The sequence below is a fragment of the Borostomias antarcticus genome (genome assembly GCF_949987555.1).
Source record: "Borostomias antarcticus genome assembly, chromosome: 15".
NCBI lineage: Eukaryota > Metazoa > Chordata > Actinopteri > Stomiiformes > Stomiidae > Borostomias > Borostomias antarcticus.
This window is the reverse complement of record NC_140248.1, coordinates 19,814,466-19,832,045: the sequence shown is the minus strand read 5'-3', so window position 1 is coordinate 19,832,045 and position 17,580 is coordinate 19,814,466. Positions and strand designations below refer to the sequence as shown.

Below are 17,580 nucleotides of genomic sequence, written 5' to 3'. Positions count from 1 at the left end.
GTATGTTCTTATGGGTTCCCAACTTCCTCATTATATTCACTTCTCTCTTTAGGTTTTTCTTGGGAGCATCTACAGTACAGAGCACAAACCGTACAGAAGACAACCGTGACTGTGAAAGATGACTGTGCTTATTCTGAACTGAAAGACGACACTTTTATTTCCGGGTATTGATGATAGCTATGTCAGAAAAGGTGATGTGACTGGCGTACCCTCCTTGCTTATCTTGCAGGTAACGACGGAGTGCCCTCTGCAGGTGTGTCGGACTACTTTAGCCTTGAAGTACATTCCATTTCTTCCTGCTTTGATGAGTTGCTGAAGGCTCAGTCCAAATTTATTGATGAAGGTCCCCTGGAACATACAATGCAGTTCTAAGCTGTGATGAAATTATGTTAACTGAAGGCATTAGATGTGTTCATCAAAGTAGTCAAACATTAAAGTTAGCTTTTCTTCTCCAGTTACCGTTCCTATGGGTGAACAGAGGTCCCTTGGGGATGATTCAGGTGTCTCTCTAAGCAGGACAGGAGCTGAGCTGGAATCCTGGGATTCTTCTCCCAGTGTAATAGATGGTTCTATTGTGGGGGGACTATTGGCTGAAGGTTTGAATTGAGGTCTGATCAAGCTTTGTTCACTGTACAGGTCTCGAATTGTGCGACTCAAAGAGCGATACCTGGTGAGGAAATGGAAATGTAGCATGTAAGCACTGGATAGGCTACATTTAATATATTGTTACATGTTAACAAGGGATAAAACGGTAAACTTACTTCCAAGCCCACATAACTACCAGCACAATGACTGAGGTAACAGTAAACACAGACGCTGGGATCAGTAGTGTATACATGTCTACCTGGACGGGAAAATCTGGGGGAAAAAGGTGCATCAGTTATGAATATTTTAGATTCATGGTTATGACACCTTGGAAAGCAAAAAAAACAACATTTAACAAATTATAGAGCATAGCCAACATTATGTTCTTCACTCACCTTTCAGAGTAGATGTACTGTTAAATCCAGGATCAGTTGTCATAGACGGTGTGGTTCCATTGGAAAGTAGGGTTTCATTGGCTGCTGAGCTGTTCATTATGTAAACTTGTTGATCACTTGCTTGAAAGCTTACAATGGTAAAGACACCTCTGTGCTCATGAGGTGTGATCGGACAGCTTCTTCAGCAGCTACATTTAGATCATTGAAAGCACTACATCACTTAGGACTTCCTGTAGCCCCGCACTTACAGGAAGGAGGCATTTTGTCAGCGCCACTAAATTAAACTGCTACACAAATAACCCATACACTGTGCATGTGACAGAGAGTACGAGACAACACATTTGGAAAAGTAGTGTTAAAATACAATAGTTAGGATACTGAGTATGCCACGATTCTGTAGGGTACAGGGCTTTTGCGCAGTAATTTAATTTGAAATGTTGGCTAGTTACAGATGTGAGCATATTTTTTATATCATATATATATATATTTTTTTTTTTCCATCAACGATTTTTATTATCATATATATTTTTGATATTTTAGGTTTGTAACACATTTTTGTTTTATGTAAAGTGACAGCGTGAGGAAGGGGCAGAACTAGATAAGCTTATGCTTCCTTCTGCTCCTTCTCGAACACATTTGTTGTTAATTCATAAAGACTGCAATTTATTTTTATATGTTATATTGTTTACCTTTTATTTTTTTATTGTGGTTTCATTGTAGTTGATTGTTCGAGACAAAAAAAACAAACTCTAAACTCTAAACAAGCATCTGTGAACACAACCCCCAGAGAAGGAGCTGAGTGTCAGAGGTATCACAATGTGGTTTCCTTTGTTTGCTCTCAAGACACACTGAGGTGATGCCTCTTTCCGATCAGCATTGGCCTTTGCTTCTGTCTTTATCTGTGACAATACCAAGGCAACAACAGGCAATGTATTTCATTTGTGGCTTTAATACAGATAAACTAATCCATTCCATATACAAGACAGATCTTTACAGTTCATATTCCCATCTTTTTTTTCTCCAAAATTATCTATATACATTTTTTTCCTCAAAAGGTCAGTGCAAAGTAATTTAGACTTTAAACAAAATTTTACAAAAGTACATGTACAATTAAATTAATCACAAAATCAAAATAATAACAATAAAAAAATAACTAAAAGACAAGGGACATAACATTCAGTAGTAATCACCATATCAAGCTTGCAGAGGTACAATACTGAAAATGACTAGGAGAACAGACATAAAATTAAAAATGTTATAAAATAAAGTAGATGCTTACCATTCTACTGTCTCAAACCAGGTAGTGGAACGTTTTCTGATCAGCTGCGATAATCAATAGATGATTCACCAAGTGTAATTACCTCCACACATAAAATGAGCTGTGTATTGCACTGAATAGACATTAGCTCCACAACGACACACTTTCAATTTGTTGATACAGTTTTCCACACACAGTAGGCATATCTTTAGTAAAAGTCACTACTGTAGATGTCAATACGTGAGACTCTAAAGAGAAAGCTACACTACGTCCTAACTTGACCTTTATTGGTAAGGTGCAACCTCTCAAACTGTAAAATGCCAAACACAGTGAAAATAAATAACATGTAATTCATTTAGAAAGATGCAATACTATCAACAATATGCCATCGCAATGTGATTAACTACTTGCATAATAGGGCTACATTTGACCAAATTTCCACACTGAATGCACTGGTGGCACAACTGCAATGACACTGATCTGTTCCTGCGATGGAGCATCCATCAATAGTGATGGCACAAACCCAAATGAGGCGCTGCTCTGATTGGCCTACACATCTGAATGGCACGAGCTTCATTCTCTCAGATGGATGAGGGACGCTTTGCTCTCAGTAGCTACTGTGACATGGTACAAGCAAAGGAGATAGGTAGTGCATACAAATGCAGTTGAGCAAACTAGAGATAATCCACACTCCCTGTGTCAGTCTGGGGCATCTAATCATTGTACATTTCAGGGGGCGGAAACACAAACAATGGGAAGATTTTAAGTTCTAGAATTGTGGCATTGAATGAGAGCACAGTCCAAAGCATGAGGTAGTGTAGACTTGCTTCTACTGCAAAATTTCTTGAGCTATTAGTTAGGGACTTCCCATTCCTATAGGGGGGGGGAACTTTCTATTGTATCACTACATCTTTAACCCCAGAAAGTATGAATCAAGATGTGTCTATAGGAATAAATGGCAAATGCGACTGCCACTGGCTTACACGCACGCACACACACACATAACGCACACATACAAACACAACCTAATTTGTCAAATCTGGCCAAAGCTGAGTCACCCACAACACTGTGGTGGTGCTTGATCGAGCTCAAACGCAGCCCTGTTTTGTTGGACATTGCTAGCTGGAAATCATCTGCGAGTACCATTGCTTAACACATCCATCCAGTGATAAGGAGGAGTAAAGCCTTGTTTTTCCACCTCTAAGGTACAGTTGTTCTCTACCTGAGAGATTCCAGGTGTTCCGGTAGCACAAGCACGTTGATGAGATGGCAGCGTATCGAAAACATACTGACGTGGTTACTGAAGAACGCAATACTTCTTGTAATCTGATTCAAAGTCCTCATCCATGCTGCTCGTGTCGGCCATCTTTTTGCCGTTCGTTTTAGGCCTGAATTGGGAATGGTCAACGCCCTGCTGCTCGTAGAATAGGATGTAGGCCGAGTCTTTGTCGATCTCTTCCGACCTCAACTCCTGAACGGATACACAATAAGATTCAGCTTAAAATGTGATCTGCCTTCATGTATTGAGAATGAACACTAAACGACAGCCGTCTAGGGTCTAACTGAGGACTTAAAGGCAAAAGTGCTGTGCGCACATCCAACCTTACATGTTATTACATGTTATTTATTTTTTAACAACTTCGAAGTTGCCTGATGAAGACCTAAAGGGTCGAAACGTTGCGATATTTTCAATAAAGTGGACCGGGAGAAATCAGTGTGCGCATCTTTCCTCTTCTAACTGAGGACTTACCTTGCAGCTGCTGTCATTGTAGCAGTACCATTTTTCATTGGGGTTTTTGGCATAGGTCACATAGTGGCCTCCTCCGAGGATCCCTGAGTGGCACTGCAAGCAGAGACACGAGACACCGGTGGTTACAGCAGAGGCCGGCCGGAGTTGTCACCGGCTCCGATCAGTTGTAGACGCACCGTTACGACCGGATGCATACTTACAGAAATTGCATACAAGTTGTACATGGGCTCCAGGCAGATCTTGTCTCTTTGGTCCTGGGAGGCGTCCAGGTCCATGCTGTCCTCGGTGAAGCCGTTGCTCTCCATCTCCGAGACGGACATGGTGTTGTCGCAGTCCCGGGCCGTGTCCTCTCCCGAGGTGGTGGAGTCCTGTCCTGCCCCCTCCGCGTCGCTGTGACCCTCCCCCCTGCTCCCCGCCCTGCTGCCCTCCAGGTCCATGGGGCTCTCCCTACCACTGTCCAGGCTCTCCTTACTGAGGGACATCTGGAGCCTGTCCCCCAGGGGGAGCCCTCGGGCCCGGCCCTGCCTCCGGCCCTCGCTGCTGGGGCTGCAGTTTGGACTGGCGTCCCTGCTAGGGGGGCTGGCCAACCTCCCTGAACACTCTGCGAACACACACACACACACACACACGTAACACACCGTCTCTCTCTAGAGGAATTCAACAGGATGTGATTGATGAGTGAATCTGAATGGTGTGATGACTCGTCTCTACAGACCTTTCCCGTCGTTGAGAGTCAGGCCGGGGTTGGAGACCATGTCTCCGCCTCCAGCCTTTGCCCCTCCCCCTGAGTCGTTAAGCTCCTCCCTGAGGCCTTCCCTCCATCCCTGCTGGCTTTCATTGGTGTCTCTTGGGGTGAGGAATGCACTGGGGTCAAACCTTTCTCTGGGGAACCTCACAATCTTCTGAGATTTGATCCAGCGCCCATTCATGAATTGGAACCTTTTTAAGTGGACTATCTGCAATTAGAATAGGTCAAAGAAAGAGCGGCCTTAGGGTCAGAACAATACGACACATTTGTTTCTTAAAATCTAACAGATGGAATGAGGTGTAATATATAAATATACTACAACATAGAAATATAAATAGTACTTTATAACTAAAAACCCTTTTTTTTTATATTATAATTTTTTTATTTTATTATTATTATTGTTATTATTATTTGGTGGTAGTCTGGGTAGATGTTGTTCTGACCAGGATGGGCGGCAGCCTCCAGAGGTCCAGCTTCTTGGTGGCCAGGCAGTGGGTTTTACACTTGGAGCAGTAGTAGAGCTCGTCCTCTCCCAGCTCCTCCTCGCTGGTGAAGGCCTGCAGACAGCTGTCCAGGCTGATGGGCTCCGCCTGGGCCCTCCGACTCAGCTCCACACTGGGGTGCTCCTCCACAATCTACGGGACACACACACACACACACACACAATTATCACTCTAGTCTACACAGTATGTCATCTGCCATTGTGGTAACAGGACTTTGATGAGCCAGTGTGTGAGAGACCACCCCCCTAGGGTCTTCTGCCGCCTCTCACCCTCTCCTGGGAAGTCTGGTAGCGGAGATGCAGAGCGGTAGGGTCCCAGTCCACAGCCATGAAGGCGTTCCCTACAGCGGCCATGTTATCATTACACTCCACTGTGCAGCCTCTGCAGAACCTAGGAGGGAGGGAGGGAGGGAGAGAGGGAGGGGGGAGAGAGAGAGCACAACACGCCCCTCAGTGGACCGGTTCTCCGTTCGTAGAGTGATAATGAGTGCTTCTGTGTGCTGGAGTCTCATTACCTGTACCAGGGGCAGCAGGCGCAGGAGTTGCCATCCTTCTGCACCACTCGGAGGGTGAAGGGGTACTGGTAACCCATGCTGTCATCACTATATGGCAGGACCCCAAAAAATAAAAGCACAAACATATCAGAATTTTCTAGCGGCGGTATTGGGGAATATTGCTAAGGCTCTATAAGTACACAAGGATAGAGACGGGTACGGGGCGAAACTGACCAGTCCTGGGCGTGATTGCTGGCTTCCTGGGGAGGCAGGGGACTGGCCAGCCGGGTGACCTGGGTCCAAACGGCATCGTAGAGGTCTCTGGTCCTGGTGTGGACGGTGCAGGGCACTATCAGAGGCATGCCGAACAGACTGGGCCTGTTCTTCTGGGAGGACAGGAAGTACAACTCCGCCCGCATCTAGGACGCAAACACAGACGCGTACGCAATGCATGAATACATAGACAAAAATAATGAGTAAACACAAACGCAGCCGTCAGCAACCTCCTCACGTAACCGTCACAGAGACGGATAAAAATATCAAACCTGCGCGCTTGAGCATCGCAAAACAATCGCAAACAACGTTGAATGAATCTACTGTACCGTGACAATCTTTTTACAGTATGTTCTGTTCTCTCCTGCAGTTCTCACCATTTTCCTGTGGATGGCGATGATGTACCCAGTGAAAGGGCTTTCCGGGGGGGGCATGGCGTGGCCGTTGGGGAGGCTGTTGGCAAGGCTCCCCTCTGTGCCACAGGGCACCACGGTGCTGGGCATGCCCTTATGGGTCAGACCCAGGCTGAGGGAGTTGCTGTCAGCTACCATGGCAGCATTCCCATTGGCCAGGGCTGGCGATTGAGTTTCGTCTGTAGATGACAAAAACACATAGTCGAGCTGTGACAACACTGCCACGCACCAGTAGTGTTGACGTGCTCTGTGACAGTGTTTTGTAGCTTTGTTGTGACAGACAAGAGCCGACGGGATCTAACCAAACCATGTGTTGTTTATCAACGGATCCATCTGTTCATTCCAAGACATGCTTGGTTGTTACTTCTTTGAATTCTAATTCCAATCCCTTTCGACACTTCTCACTGGTGCCTTTCTAAGTGCTCCACGATGAAGGCTTTGAGTGATTTTAAAAGCTGCTTTATGAGCAAAGCAACAAAGCATCAGTGGTAATTAGCAGCACAGGTGACAATCTGCGGTGTCAGCAGCGAGACGCTCGTACCTTCACCATCTGGCTCGTTGGGGGTGGAGGCGGTGGATGTGGGCGCTCCTGGCACTGGGATCTCAAACGCACAGAGGAAGCCGCTCACCGCCCGACGCACTTTCTGGTTGTCTGACGGAAAGTTCTGGAAGAGTGTAGATGGTCGAGCCTGGTTAGTACTTGGATGGGAGACTGCTTGGGACTACCAGGTGCTGTGAGCTCTCAAGAATTTGACAGTCAGTCAGTCAGTCAGACAGACAGACAGACAGACAGACAGACAGACAGACAGACAGACAGACAGACAGACAGACAGACAGACAGACAGACAGACAGACAGACAGACAGACAGACAGAGACCGATAGACAGACAGACAGACAGACAGACAGACAGACAGACAGACAGACAGACAGACAGACAGAGACCGGTAGACAGACAGACAGACTGTCAGACAGACAGTCAGTCAGTCAGTCAGTCAGACAGACAGACAGACAGACAGACAGACAGACAGACAGACAGACAGACAGACAGATAGACAGATAGACAGATAGACAGATAGATGAATCACAGGAATACAGGTTGCGATACAGTTCAGTGTTCTGTAGACAGATGTGATGGAAGCGAGGGGAGACCCTACCTTGATGTTGGAGGCGTGGACCTCAGTCAGGAGGATCTGCTCCGGCTTCAGACCGCACAGCTCGCTCAGCAGTCTCTTCAGGCCCGTGTACTTCTCGTCTGCATTGAGACGCAGCCCGTAGCGGACCGGCGCCGACCCGTCCAGCTTAATGACTAGACACAAGAAACAAAGAGCTGTTGTAGAGACACCCGACGCAGAACACTCCCACGGCAAAGAGGTCAGGGGAACCGAGAAACATTCCGTCCAGAAAAAAAAGGGAACAAATTCATTTTTCATGGAGAACGTCACATTTACTTCACACATGAGGAGTTACTCCAAAATGTCCTGATCCCGCCCTCACTTCCAAAGGAGTCTGCGTCCAGTCTTGGTCCAAATACTTTTGAAATCACTTAAATTACGTGTCTGTGCTTGATTTTTCAAGCCAATGAACTGTTCCCAAAAATGCGGACTCCATTCGACACTCCGAGTTTCCTCAAGCAAACTCTAAAGTAAGTATTGAAAGGATTTCAAATAGTATTTTGATCCAGGTCTGTCTGGTGCGGGTGTGAGGCTCACCTATGATCTCTAAGTGCATGGAGTTGTCCATGGGCAGGGGCAGCGACAGGAAGTTGAAAGGGTCGAAGCGTGCGCTGACGTGGCCGCAGGTCTTACACTTGACCTGGGACCTGAGCTGCCCGTGGAACAGGTCCACGACGATGGAGCGGTTCCTTCTCAGGTGGTTCTCCCAGGCCTGTGTGGAAGAGGGACACACGACTCAGCATCACACTAACCAACCATCGCCTAACCGCCTAAACCGGAGGCGCTCTAGTCTCGCCCCCCCAGGCAACTCGAACGGAGGGCGGGGGGGGGCGAGGCTAGAGGTGGCCTCGTCGTCGGCACCCTGCAAAACGCAACAGAAGGTTGAACCCTGACCTCGGAGGCCACCTCCCAGTCCGGCCTGCCGTCGCTGTCCTTCAGCTCCACGTAGGGCTTCTCGTGGACGCGGTTCAGGTCCTCGTGGAGGCCGTCCAGCAGGAAGGCCAGCAGCTCCTGAGAGTCCTGCTGCTGGAAGCCGTTGAAGCGCGGGGCGTACTTGGCTATCGTCCACTGAGGAGTCAAAAAGACGAGACACATGGGGAACTGTTAACACCCTCGCTCTTAGCCGGGAAGAGGCGTGCGTCTGTCGGATGTTATCAGGCAAGAGAGCGCGCTTTCAACGTACTCTAAGTTTCAGAGGGGCCACGTTCTTTTGGGTTCCACTCCACAGCTCCTGCACCAGATCGCCATAGCATTTGGCCATGTGACCTCTCATCCCGATGGGATTGGTCCTATGATGAGAGAGAACACAAGGTACTGTATATGACGGCTCTGAGCTACAGTGAAATAGTAAAACAGGACACGAGGACAATGAGGTGACACAAATGGACACACATGGACACAAAAACACCCACCTGTTGAGCTCGTAGAGGTGTGTCCCTGAGGTGAAGTAGTCGGTGAGAGGCTTGGTGTTGCTCACACACTGGATGCTGGAGTTCATGAAGCATGTGTTTCCCAGGTTGCTCAGCCCGGTGGCACCTTTCTCAGTCGGGACTGTCGCAGACAAGGAAGCAACGTTGTTAAGACGGTTGTTCAACACGCGCGGCTGTCCGAGACACTGGGATTCATTGTTCTCAGTTTGTGTGTTCGTGCGTTTGTGTCAGTCGCTATGACAAGGCGCTCTTATGAAGTATCGAGCCCATGTTTACTGCTCTGTATATGTTCTTAGCCAATAGACAAACATTTTCCAGGAGCTTGCTCGATCGTCTCGTTTAGAGAGGTCAGGGAAGAATTTTTACAGCTCACTTTTCTGGCCCCCGGGTGAAACTGTTTTTTTGCTTCCCTCTGGAATATGTAGGGGTGAGACCTATGCCCACCCTCCCATTGCTCTCTGTAAAGTGCATTGTGTTGCCTCTGTGTATGAAATGCGCTATACAAATAAAGTTTGATTTGATTTGAAGGCGTGACTACAGGCGCAGGTGCTGTAGCTGCGGTGGTGATTGTCTTACCGTTGTGCCGACTCATCCGGTTGCTGTTAGCGATGAAGGACATCTCCTCGGGCCAGCTCATGTCCTTGTTTCGTACTAACGGACAGAACGAGACAAAACAGCGCTCGGTATTCACCGATCCTGACAACACACACGGCAACTTATTCCTGCCTGTTCCAAAGTGTCGTTTTGAGACACAGGCTGTGACGAATACCTTCTATGACCATGTACTGTTCATCTGGTATCTTCAGACCTTCCAGCGTGTGGTCTTCATCATCCAGCAGGGTGAGATAATTCTGAGGAAGAACCATGACAGGTTTTGAAGACCCAGTCAGTGACCTGTTAGCATTGGTCAGTAGTATGTGTATTATAACCTAGAATAATGTGTTTGTGGTTTAGGAGAGCTAATATACGTAGCAGCTGTGCATATGGGTCAGAACCAGTGCTTGACCTGGGCAGCCGTTCCCCAGTGTTGAGAGCACTACCGCTTGATCTCCTGCACCCCTTATAGTATATCGGTTCAAACAGTACGAGTGAGAACCGGAGGCTATTTCAGTCCGGGTCAAGCGCTGGTCAGAACCATACGGGAGCCCCCACCTCGTTGTTGTAGAGCCACAGCCTCATGTCCTCCTCCTTGATGCGGAGCCTCTGGGCCAGGTACTCGTGGACGTCCTTGATGGTGCCCACCCTGCTGAAGCAGCCCGTGTAGACCAGCACGCGCTTCAGGGGGGCGCTGGGGGGCGGCACGTTACCTGGAGAAGGGGGGGAGGGGACAGAATGGGCTACTGCGGATCCAAGGCGGCCTCGTCGCGAGACCGTCCCGATCTCGAGAGCTTACATTCCCGGGTCGGCGATCTGTGTAGGCCGGCGTGATCCGGATGGTAATCCCGGGGATTGATCTACAGGGGCACTCGCCCAGAATAACGCACCGGTCTGGACTCGCACACAAATTCAGGGTTCAGCATGGATATGAGGTATGATACGGGGTATCAGATTCCCCCATGCCTTTTCAAGGCATCTCGGTATGTTTTCTCGGACATTCAAGGAGACGTAAATGCCATGGAAATGCATGAGACGACACAAACTGTACCTCAAATTCACCAGAGGCTTCAATTCTGCTATGTAATGAAGGGTCACTAGATCATTGTACAGAAGTGACCTCACATGAGCTGGATGTGCGTCCTCGTGCTATTGACCCAAGTCTTGTGACGTCCATGTACCGTAGCCCAAACTAACACCAACTGCGGGAAGAGATTTTCTCCAGGACAATGAATTATTCATGACTTGTCCTGACCTTGTAGGCTATAGCCTTGAGAAACTGAGAAATTGATTGGTTTTCTAATATCTAATCTGATGTCTCACACAAGATCATTATCTGCTAATCCTATTAGGTTGCATATTCTGGATGGAAAATGCATTGCTCTGCATACTGTAATTAGGTTTTGAACACTAAAGTAGATGACACCGACTTCACTGAGGACCGCAAGCCTCCCGTTGCCGGCCCTGGTTGTGAAATGCTGAGGATAAGGGTCATTTCATGACTAAGACCTGGACTGAGCAGTTGGACTTAGTCCCCGGACGCCATGAATGATGGCTGCCCACTGCTCCTGCCTGCCCCTGGAGGACAGCTTGGATGGGATAAATGCAAGGAACACTTTCCACCCGCGACCCATGATTGCATGTGTGCGTCGTGTGATGTCTGACGGATGTTAGATATAGCTGTTTTTAGCTCTATATCATGTATGTGCTTTGTTGTTTGTTTTCTATTAAATTTCTCCTGTGTTTTTGTTGTATTTAATTTGGGTTCCTATCTTTTTTTGCCTTTATTGTTGTATCCAAGGTATCCAGTTGCTTCTATTCGCAGGATGTCTCTATAAAAGAGACTTGGGTCTCAACAGGCTAATCCCTGCGTAAATGACGTATAAATAAAAGCAAAGCATGCTGGGTCTCCTACCCATATTGACCCAGACGTTGGACTGAGGGGTGCGGGCGGGGAGCTGCTGCCGCAGGAAGAGCAGGTGTCTGGGGAAGAGCTCCAGCTCTGCGCAGTCCGTCTTGGCATTTCTGATGGCCTGAGAGAGTACCAAAAGCACATTCACAACTTCTGCTATATACGTTCTTTATAGAGGCAGATCTTGGGTAAATTGGCCCTGGATGACATGGCTGACTGTACGTACCGGCCTGGGCAGACTCAGGTTTGCTCCGTACCAGTGGTAGAGTGCCCTCCACACAGGCTCTGGGACGATCTCAAAGTCCCTGCCCAGGACCAGAGACGGGGAGCGCCTCAGCAGGCTTCCCTCCATCGTCAGAGTGGGAGCCTGGGGAGAGCAGAGCAAGAACAAGTTAGACACGGTTGTAATAGGACGACCTCAATTTGGTCAATAAGACACTCGTACAATACAGCTCATAACTTAATTGGTCATTTTTACAAAAGGAAATTGGTCATTTTGCGGTCTATACCAAAGCCATCACACATACATGCTGCATACACAGATGCAGCCCCAATAGGTCCCGCATTCGAGCGTGTGGAGCCTACAGTACCTTAAGTGGCTCAGCTGTGACCAGTGGCTGGTTGTCTATAGCCCCAGGCCTTAGCACCACCATTTTCCCATCAGCCCCCAGGACGCACTGGCTGTCTGAGTCTGGGGTGTCCTGGTGCCGGGCGAAGCAGATGTCCGTGGCCGTGGAGCCCAGAGGAAGGAGACCTGTTGAAGTCAGAGGAACACGGCTTCCAGTTACATGTTTCGAATATAATCAAATCCAGCAGTTCGGCACAGTGTTTCGATTCAACTGTTTTAATACTGCATGGCATCAAAGAGCCTTGTGACTCACTGCCACTGGTGGTCTCCGAGGCCTCAGATGCGCTGGAGATGTTATCGGAGAACTTCTCCTCTGAGGAGCTGTGGGAGCTGGCCATGCTCTCTCTCCCTCTCTCGGGGCCCTGCTCAGCCTGGGCCCCCACGCCACTCCTCCCCGAGCCGAACACTGACGGCTGCTCCACCACAATGTGCTTGTTGTCCTGAAAGCACAAAAGGACCCAAAACGTGAAAATGAAATGTAAACAAAACAGGAGACAGGTCATTTTTGGAGTCACCTTGAGGGCTCTGTTGCTACCGACAAAAAAAAGGTTTTGATGTAACTTAACATGAACCCCCCCCCCCGGGAGTAAAGAACAGACAGGAACCCATAAGACCATTGTTTAACAGTACCATTAATTAGTCATAACTAGGGTTAAGGAACTATGAGGAGAGGAAACGGAGACCATTAAAACAAGAAGGTCCGTATAGTAAAGTATGTATGCTGCTCACGTATTTAACATATTCCCTCCACTGCTGCCACCATGTCACTGCTATGAGGAACCAGTAGTCTCCTGGCTGGAGGCCACGCCTGCTCTCTCTCTCCAGCCATCCCCTACACAGGACAGGGGGCGAGATCACAAGTGAATTCGGGAATATAAATGTCGTGAGTTTGTATTTCGGAGGGAAACTATTAAATGACACTCACCTTATAATCTGTCCTTCCTCTTCAGGGGAGGCCGGCCGCAACCCAAGAACGATGTGGCACACCTGGCGAGGAAGACCAATGCAGATAAGACGGGACGCAGCAAAACAACAGATGCAGGAGGAACTAGTGACCTTGGTCGAGGGTGCTTACCTGAAACAGCAGGTTGAGGAACTCGTTGGCAAGTGCACTCTTCACGCTCCATATTTGGTAGTCCTCAAGGGTCAAATGGCCTTGCTGAAGAACGTGAACAAGAACATGACAGGGATTAGTATGAACTTCAACATGTATTGGGTATGACTGCGTAAACCATGTGCACACTTAAATTATACCTTCGTAGTGTCATGCTCCTTCAGAATGTCCTCCACAATATCGTCAACATTGTTGTGTGCTTCCTGAGAAAACAGACACATGGTCTATATTAATATTTCTACTAAATAAACAGAAAGTAAAGCAACCTTATGGCATGGTGTATATCCATGAAACTAGGCAAACATGCCGGCTGTGAATCTGGCCGTGCAGCAGGACTTACAGGTAGAGGGTCTGTGCGGTTGTCTCGCCACACTTCCAGCAACGCCCCGACCATCTCGTGGATTTCTTCACGAGACAGAACCCCGTCGTGGTCTACATCGAACACTTTGAAGCAGACTAGAGGAGGACGCGGTGGGTCAATCGGACAAGCGGTCACTCAATACGATCACATCATACAAAAGGGCTAGGTAGCGACAGAAGCCATGTTTCCATCCAATTGTCAATCGAATTGTGTGAGGATCGCTAAAAATATGAATGCGAATAAAGCCGGTGAAGGTGCGTTTCCATCTAGAGCTTTAAATCGGATAAAGCATTTATCACAAAAGACTTTTATCGAACAAGAGAAAATCCGATGAGATCGACAGTACAAACTCGATTTTCATGATTTTTAATCGAATTTTACTGTTTCCATAAGGCATTTTTAATTCGATATAACTTAATTCGCATAAAACGTGTGGATGGAAACATGGCTAGAGACAACGGTGGGAATGTAATCCCTGCTTACACTTCTGCCTCTCGGCTAGGGGCCCTCTGCAGCAGGCGGACAGTCCACAGGATATCTCCTTAAAGTCTATGTGATTGTCCCTGTTCTCGTCAAAGGCGTGAAACAAACCTAGAGAGAAGGAGCAAGGTGGAACTGAGGAGAATGCAACAAACCGCGGACTACCAAACATGCAACACACAACCAGGTACATGTATGTAAAGAGATGATCAAATGTAGTCTATTCGATCAGATTTTCTCTTACCCTCACTCAGGGATGCATGGATTGGAGGGGAAACTAGAGGCACAAAGGTCTCCTGGTCAAATCGTCCAGTCCTAGACTGGGCTTTCAACAGCCAGTAGCGCTTCTCCAGGTCGATGATATCTGACTCCTCCACTATAAGCAACGCAAGGTATAAACAATATTGCGGAAGCAAAACGATTTCATTTACATCAGTTCATCAGTGGCCTGACTTTCACACGGCAGCGCTTTGTTTGTTACGTCTAGCGCAATGGGCATTAAAATAGGGCTGGGTATCGATTCGAATTTCAAGAATCGATTCGATTCCGATTCACAAGGTTCAGAATCGATTATCACGATTCAATTCGATTCGATTCGATTCAATATTGATTCGGTTAGTGTTACTAAAAACCTGTTTTTTTTTAGCTGTAACCTTAATTACATGACTTCCAAGTTATGCAACACATCAATACTAGGGCTGGGTATCGATACTGGTTTCCAAAAATGAATGAATTAATGAATCATTGAATGAATTAATGAACTATTCATTCCTTCATTTATTCATTCATTCATTAAATAAAAGATCGATTTTGGGATTCATGAATCGATTCTGAATCATTTGATTCCGAATCGATTCCGAAACAATTTTTTTAACCCAGCCCTACATTAAAACACATCACTCACAGTGCGTGACTCCAGCCAGGGTCTGATAGAAGGTGGGCGTGTCGCTGTCGTCCGTCAGGGTGACACACACCCCGCTGGACAGAAGCCAGCGAGAGAACGTGAAGGCGTCCTTGTTCTGCAGGAGCCAGCTCTTAAATTTCTCATAATTTACCTTTTCACCCTAGTAAAGACGAAAACACAAAAAACATACATAACTTCAACACTGGGTGCAATACTCACTCAAGCCTTGAACAAGGGGACAAACACAAACTGCACACAGTAGGCCTATCCTCTGCCAAGTAGCATTAGCAGTATGTGCACCTGGTTAAACAGATAGCGTACAGTAGGTGTGCTGCTAAGTCTTGTCACCAGCTTACAATTAGATTCGGCGGGCTATGCGGCATGCAGAACAAAAGCTTTATAAAAATAGACCCGTTACTGGGAAAGGGAGATACAGGTGCTGTTGGAAATAACCCATCTGAAACTGTTTCAGTCCCCACCAGGATCGTCTTCAGGTCACAGAGCCGAATGTGCCGCAGGCCCTACATAACCAACGCTGCTACGACCCAGCGCCCTGGTAAGAAGTAACGTGCATGTGATTTGTCAAACAGAGCGGGTCGGGCAATCCGCATGAACTGACCTCAGAGAAGCACTTCCTGAGAGAGTGTGGGATCTCTCCGTCCACGGTCTGTAGCATGCTCTCCATATCCTCTCGGGTTGCATGGCTGCCCGAATCGCTGGCAAACAGGCTGAAAATGTCTTGATGGAAGAAAAAAACAAAAATGAGGCTTTGCAACTTGGGTCAAATGCATGTTGTTATGGTATAAATACTGTTGCGAATGGTGAACACTATTTTCACACCATCACTTGCAAAGCTGACAAGGCTGATAGCAAAAGTGTTACTCACATTTCGCTTTTTCCTCATCACGCCCTCTAGTCAAGAGAACAAGTCCAACAATGAGGTTGTTGAAGTGCAGGCCTTTTGATGTTCCACCAAAAGAGCTGTATATTACCTAGACAAAGGGGACAGATTAGGTGATAGATTAGTATGCCCATTACATGGACCTCCTTCACTGAATTTGGTGGGCCTTCTTCTAGGCCCACTCATCCTGAATGTCAGTTGGCTCCTATTGATAACCTTCTTTCAATGTGAGAACTAGGTTCCTCAGGATCAGTGAAATAACAAAAGACAAGGTGGGATCCAATTAAATCATGCTGGGACTGTCAGAGCAGCGTTCGGTTGACGGTCACATTTAGCAGCTTGTGCGTAGTGACAGTGCTTTCAGAGTGTGAAATAACCTGGGCATGGTGTCAAACATCTCTCAGCAGACCTCATGCCCATCATACCTGACTGGCAAAGAAGGCTCACCTCAGCAACCCTGGTTGGTACGACATCTCCCAGCACCTCTCTCAGGAAGCATTGCTGGCTCATGTAACAGGACAGGCCACTGGTCCTGCGGAAGGCATCCTTCAGGCGCTGGAGTTCTATGTCTGTGACTGTGGGCAGATAGATGCATGGGGGTTTAAGTTAGTGAGAGAAAATTACATACAAGACTCAGGGGAAGCCAGATAAACAACACCCACACAACTAGCTATGTGGCAACCACAGCATTTACTAATGGCACACAAGCTTACCATTGATGGGCAACTCAGTAAGAGATCAAGCCAACTAGCTTCAGCTGTCAGCATTGGTGTGAATGTACTATGCAACTGTAGCTTCAAGCATGTTCTCCAGACAGCAGGCTGGGACAGGGCTGCTCAGTTCAATCTGGCCACCATGCATTATTACGTCGAGTCAGGCAGTTCAATATGGTTGCTAGCTAATGCTTGTTCATAGCTACAGTAGCTAATGATCATAAACGTTCCCAGAGGAAACTAGTAAGTTATCACTGTCTAGATGACATACAGTACACAGGCAAAGAGGGCGACAGTGACTGCTTCCTACTAGTCTGGCAAGCCAGCCGACTGCTTTGCTAGTCACATCGGACTAATGATCTAGACTACATGTATAGCACGCTCGCTGTTGCAAGCTTAGCTAACGACGATATCTAGCTAGCTAATGTTAGCTAGCTAGCTAACAACAGCTAACCGCCAAGCTAGCTAGCTTCTATAGAAGAGAACTAGCTATTGTTCTTGTAACTTAATTAGCATTAGCTAGCCGTTTAAAGACCGTTACACCGGTGTACACTTCAAACAAACAGCTAGTCTAGCTACTATAGCATCGATAACAACTAGTGTTAGTGCTAAATAGCTAATCTAGCTAGCTGGTTCAAAGCAGTCTTTGCTAACGTAACGTCCAGAAGCTAGCTAGTGCTAGCTGTGTTTACCTCTCTTGATGGCCTCGTCATACGAGAGGAAACCTATCCTTGACTCTTTGGCTCCCATGTTTTCTTCATTTCATGACAGCAGCCAAGCAAACGAATGTGATCAGCTGCTCGTCTCTGGCTTTGTTCTCTCTGCAGGCTGTCAGATCGTCCCTCTGTCATGTAGTCTGGTCAGCTAGCAGCACTGACTCCAGGTCTGATGCTCAACGTTGACGCTCTCACGTCACGTGACTACTAGAGCTGTCAAAATTGGGCCCAAGGAC

At 47.3% G+C, this 17,580-nt stretch overlaps 1 protein-coding gene across 1 annotated transcript; it reads right to left on the bottom strand.

Annotated features, from left to right (window-relative positions):
* Window positions 1–1,917: 1,917 nt before the first annotated feature.
* On the bottom strand, window positions 1,918–17,451 carry LOC311318662 (ubiquitin carboxyl-terminal hydrolase 32-like). The gene is made up of 34 exons (XM_084450055.1): window positions 17,321–17,451; window positions 16,363–16,490; window positions 15,901–16,006; window positions 15,634–15,752; window positions 15,015–15,174; window positions 14,355–14,486; window positions 14,114–14,221; window positions 13,610–13,725; window positions 13,410–13,472; window positions 13,231–13,314; window positions 13,081–13,142; window positions 12,885–12,987; window positions 12,409–12,595; window positions 12,118–12,281; window positions 11,754–11,894; window positions 11,531–11,648; window positions 10,174–10,328; window positions 9,791–9,872; window positions 9,598–9,672; window positions 9,004–9,142; window positions 8,775–8,880; window positions 8,486–8,659; window positions 8,129–8,303; window positions 7,574–7,725; window positions 6,960–7,083; window positions 6,383–6,597; window positions 5,967–6,151; window positions 5,754–5,840; window positions 5,509–5,629; window positions 5,180–5,371; window positions 4,704–4,944; window positions 4,189–4,589; window positions 3,989–4,081; window positions 1,918–3,709 (listed from the first exon to the last, which is right to left on the bottom strand). The coding sequence occupies exons 1-34, from the start codon at window positions 17,376–17,378 to the stop codon at window positions 3,536–3,538; spliced, it is 4,740 nt and encodes a 1,579-aa protein (XP_084306181.1). The 5' UTR covers window positions 17,379–17,451; the 3' UTR covers window positions 1,918–3,535.
* Window positions 17,452–17,580: the final 129 nt, after the last annotated feature.

Bases quoted from the DNA above. Each gene is read 5' to 3' on its own strand.
- LOC311318662 (XM_084450055.1), bottom strand. From the start codon at position 17,378: ATGGGAGCCAAAGAGTCAAGGATAGGTTTCCTCTCGTATGACGAGGCC. The intron at 14,222-14,354 runs GTAAGAGAAAAT...CCTTCTCTCTAG, and splicing joins CCATGCATCCCTGAGTGAGG to GTTTGTTTCACGCCTTTGAC. The intron at 9,673-9,790 runs GTATTCGTCACA...TCTGTCCGTTAG, and splicing joins ACAGTACATGGTCATAGAAG to TACGAAACAAGGACATGAGC.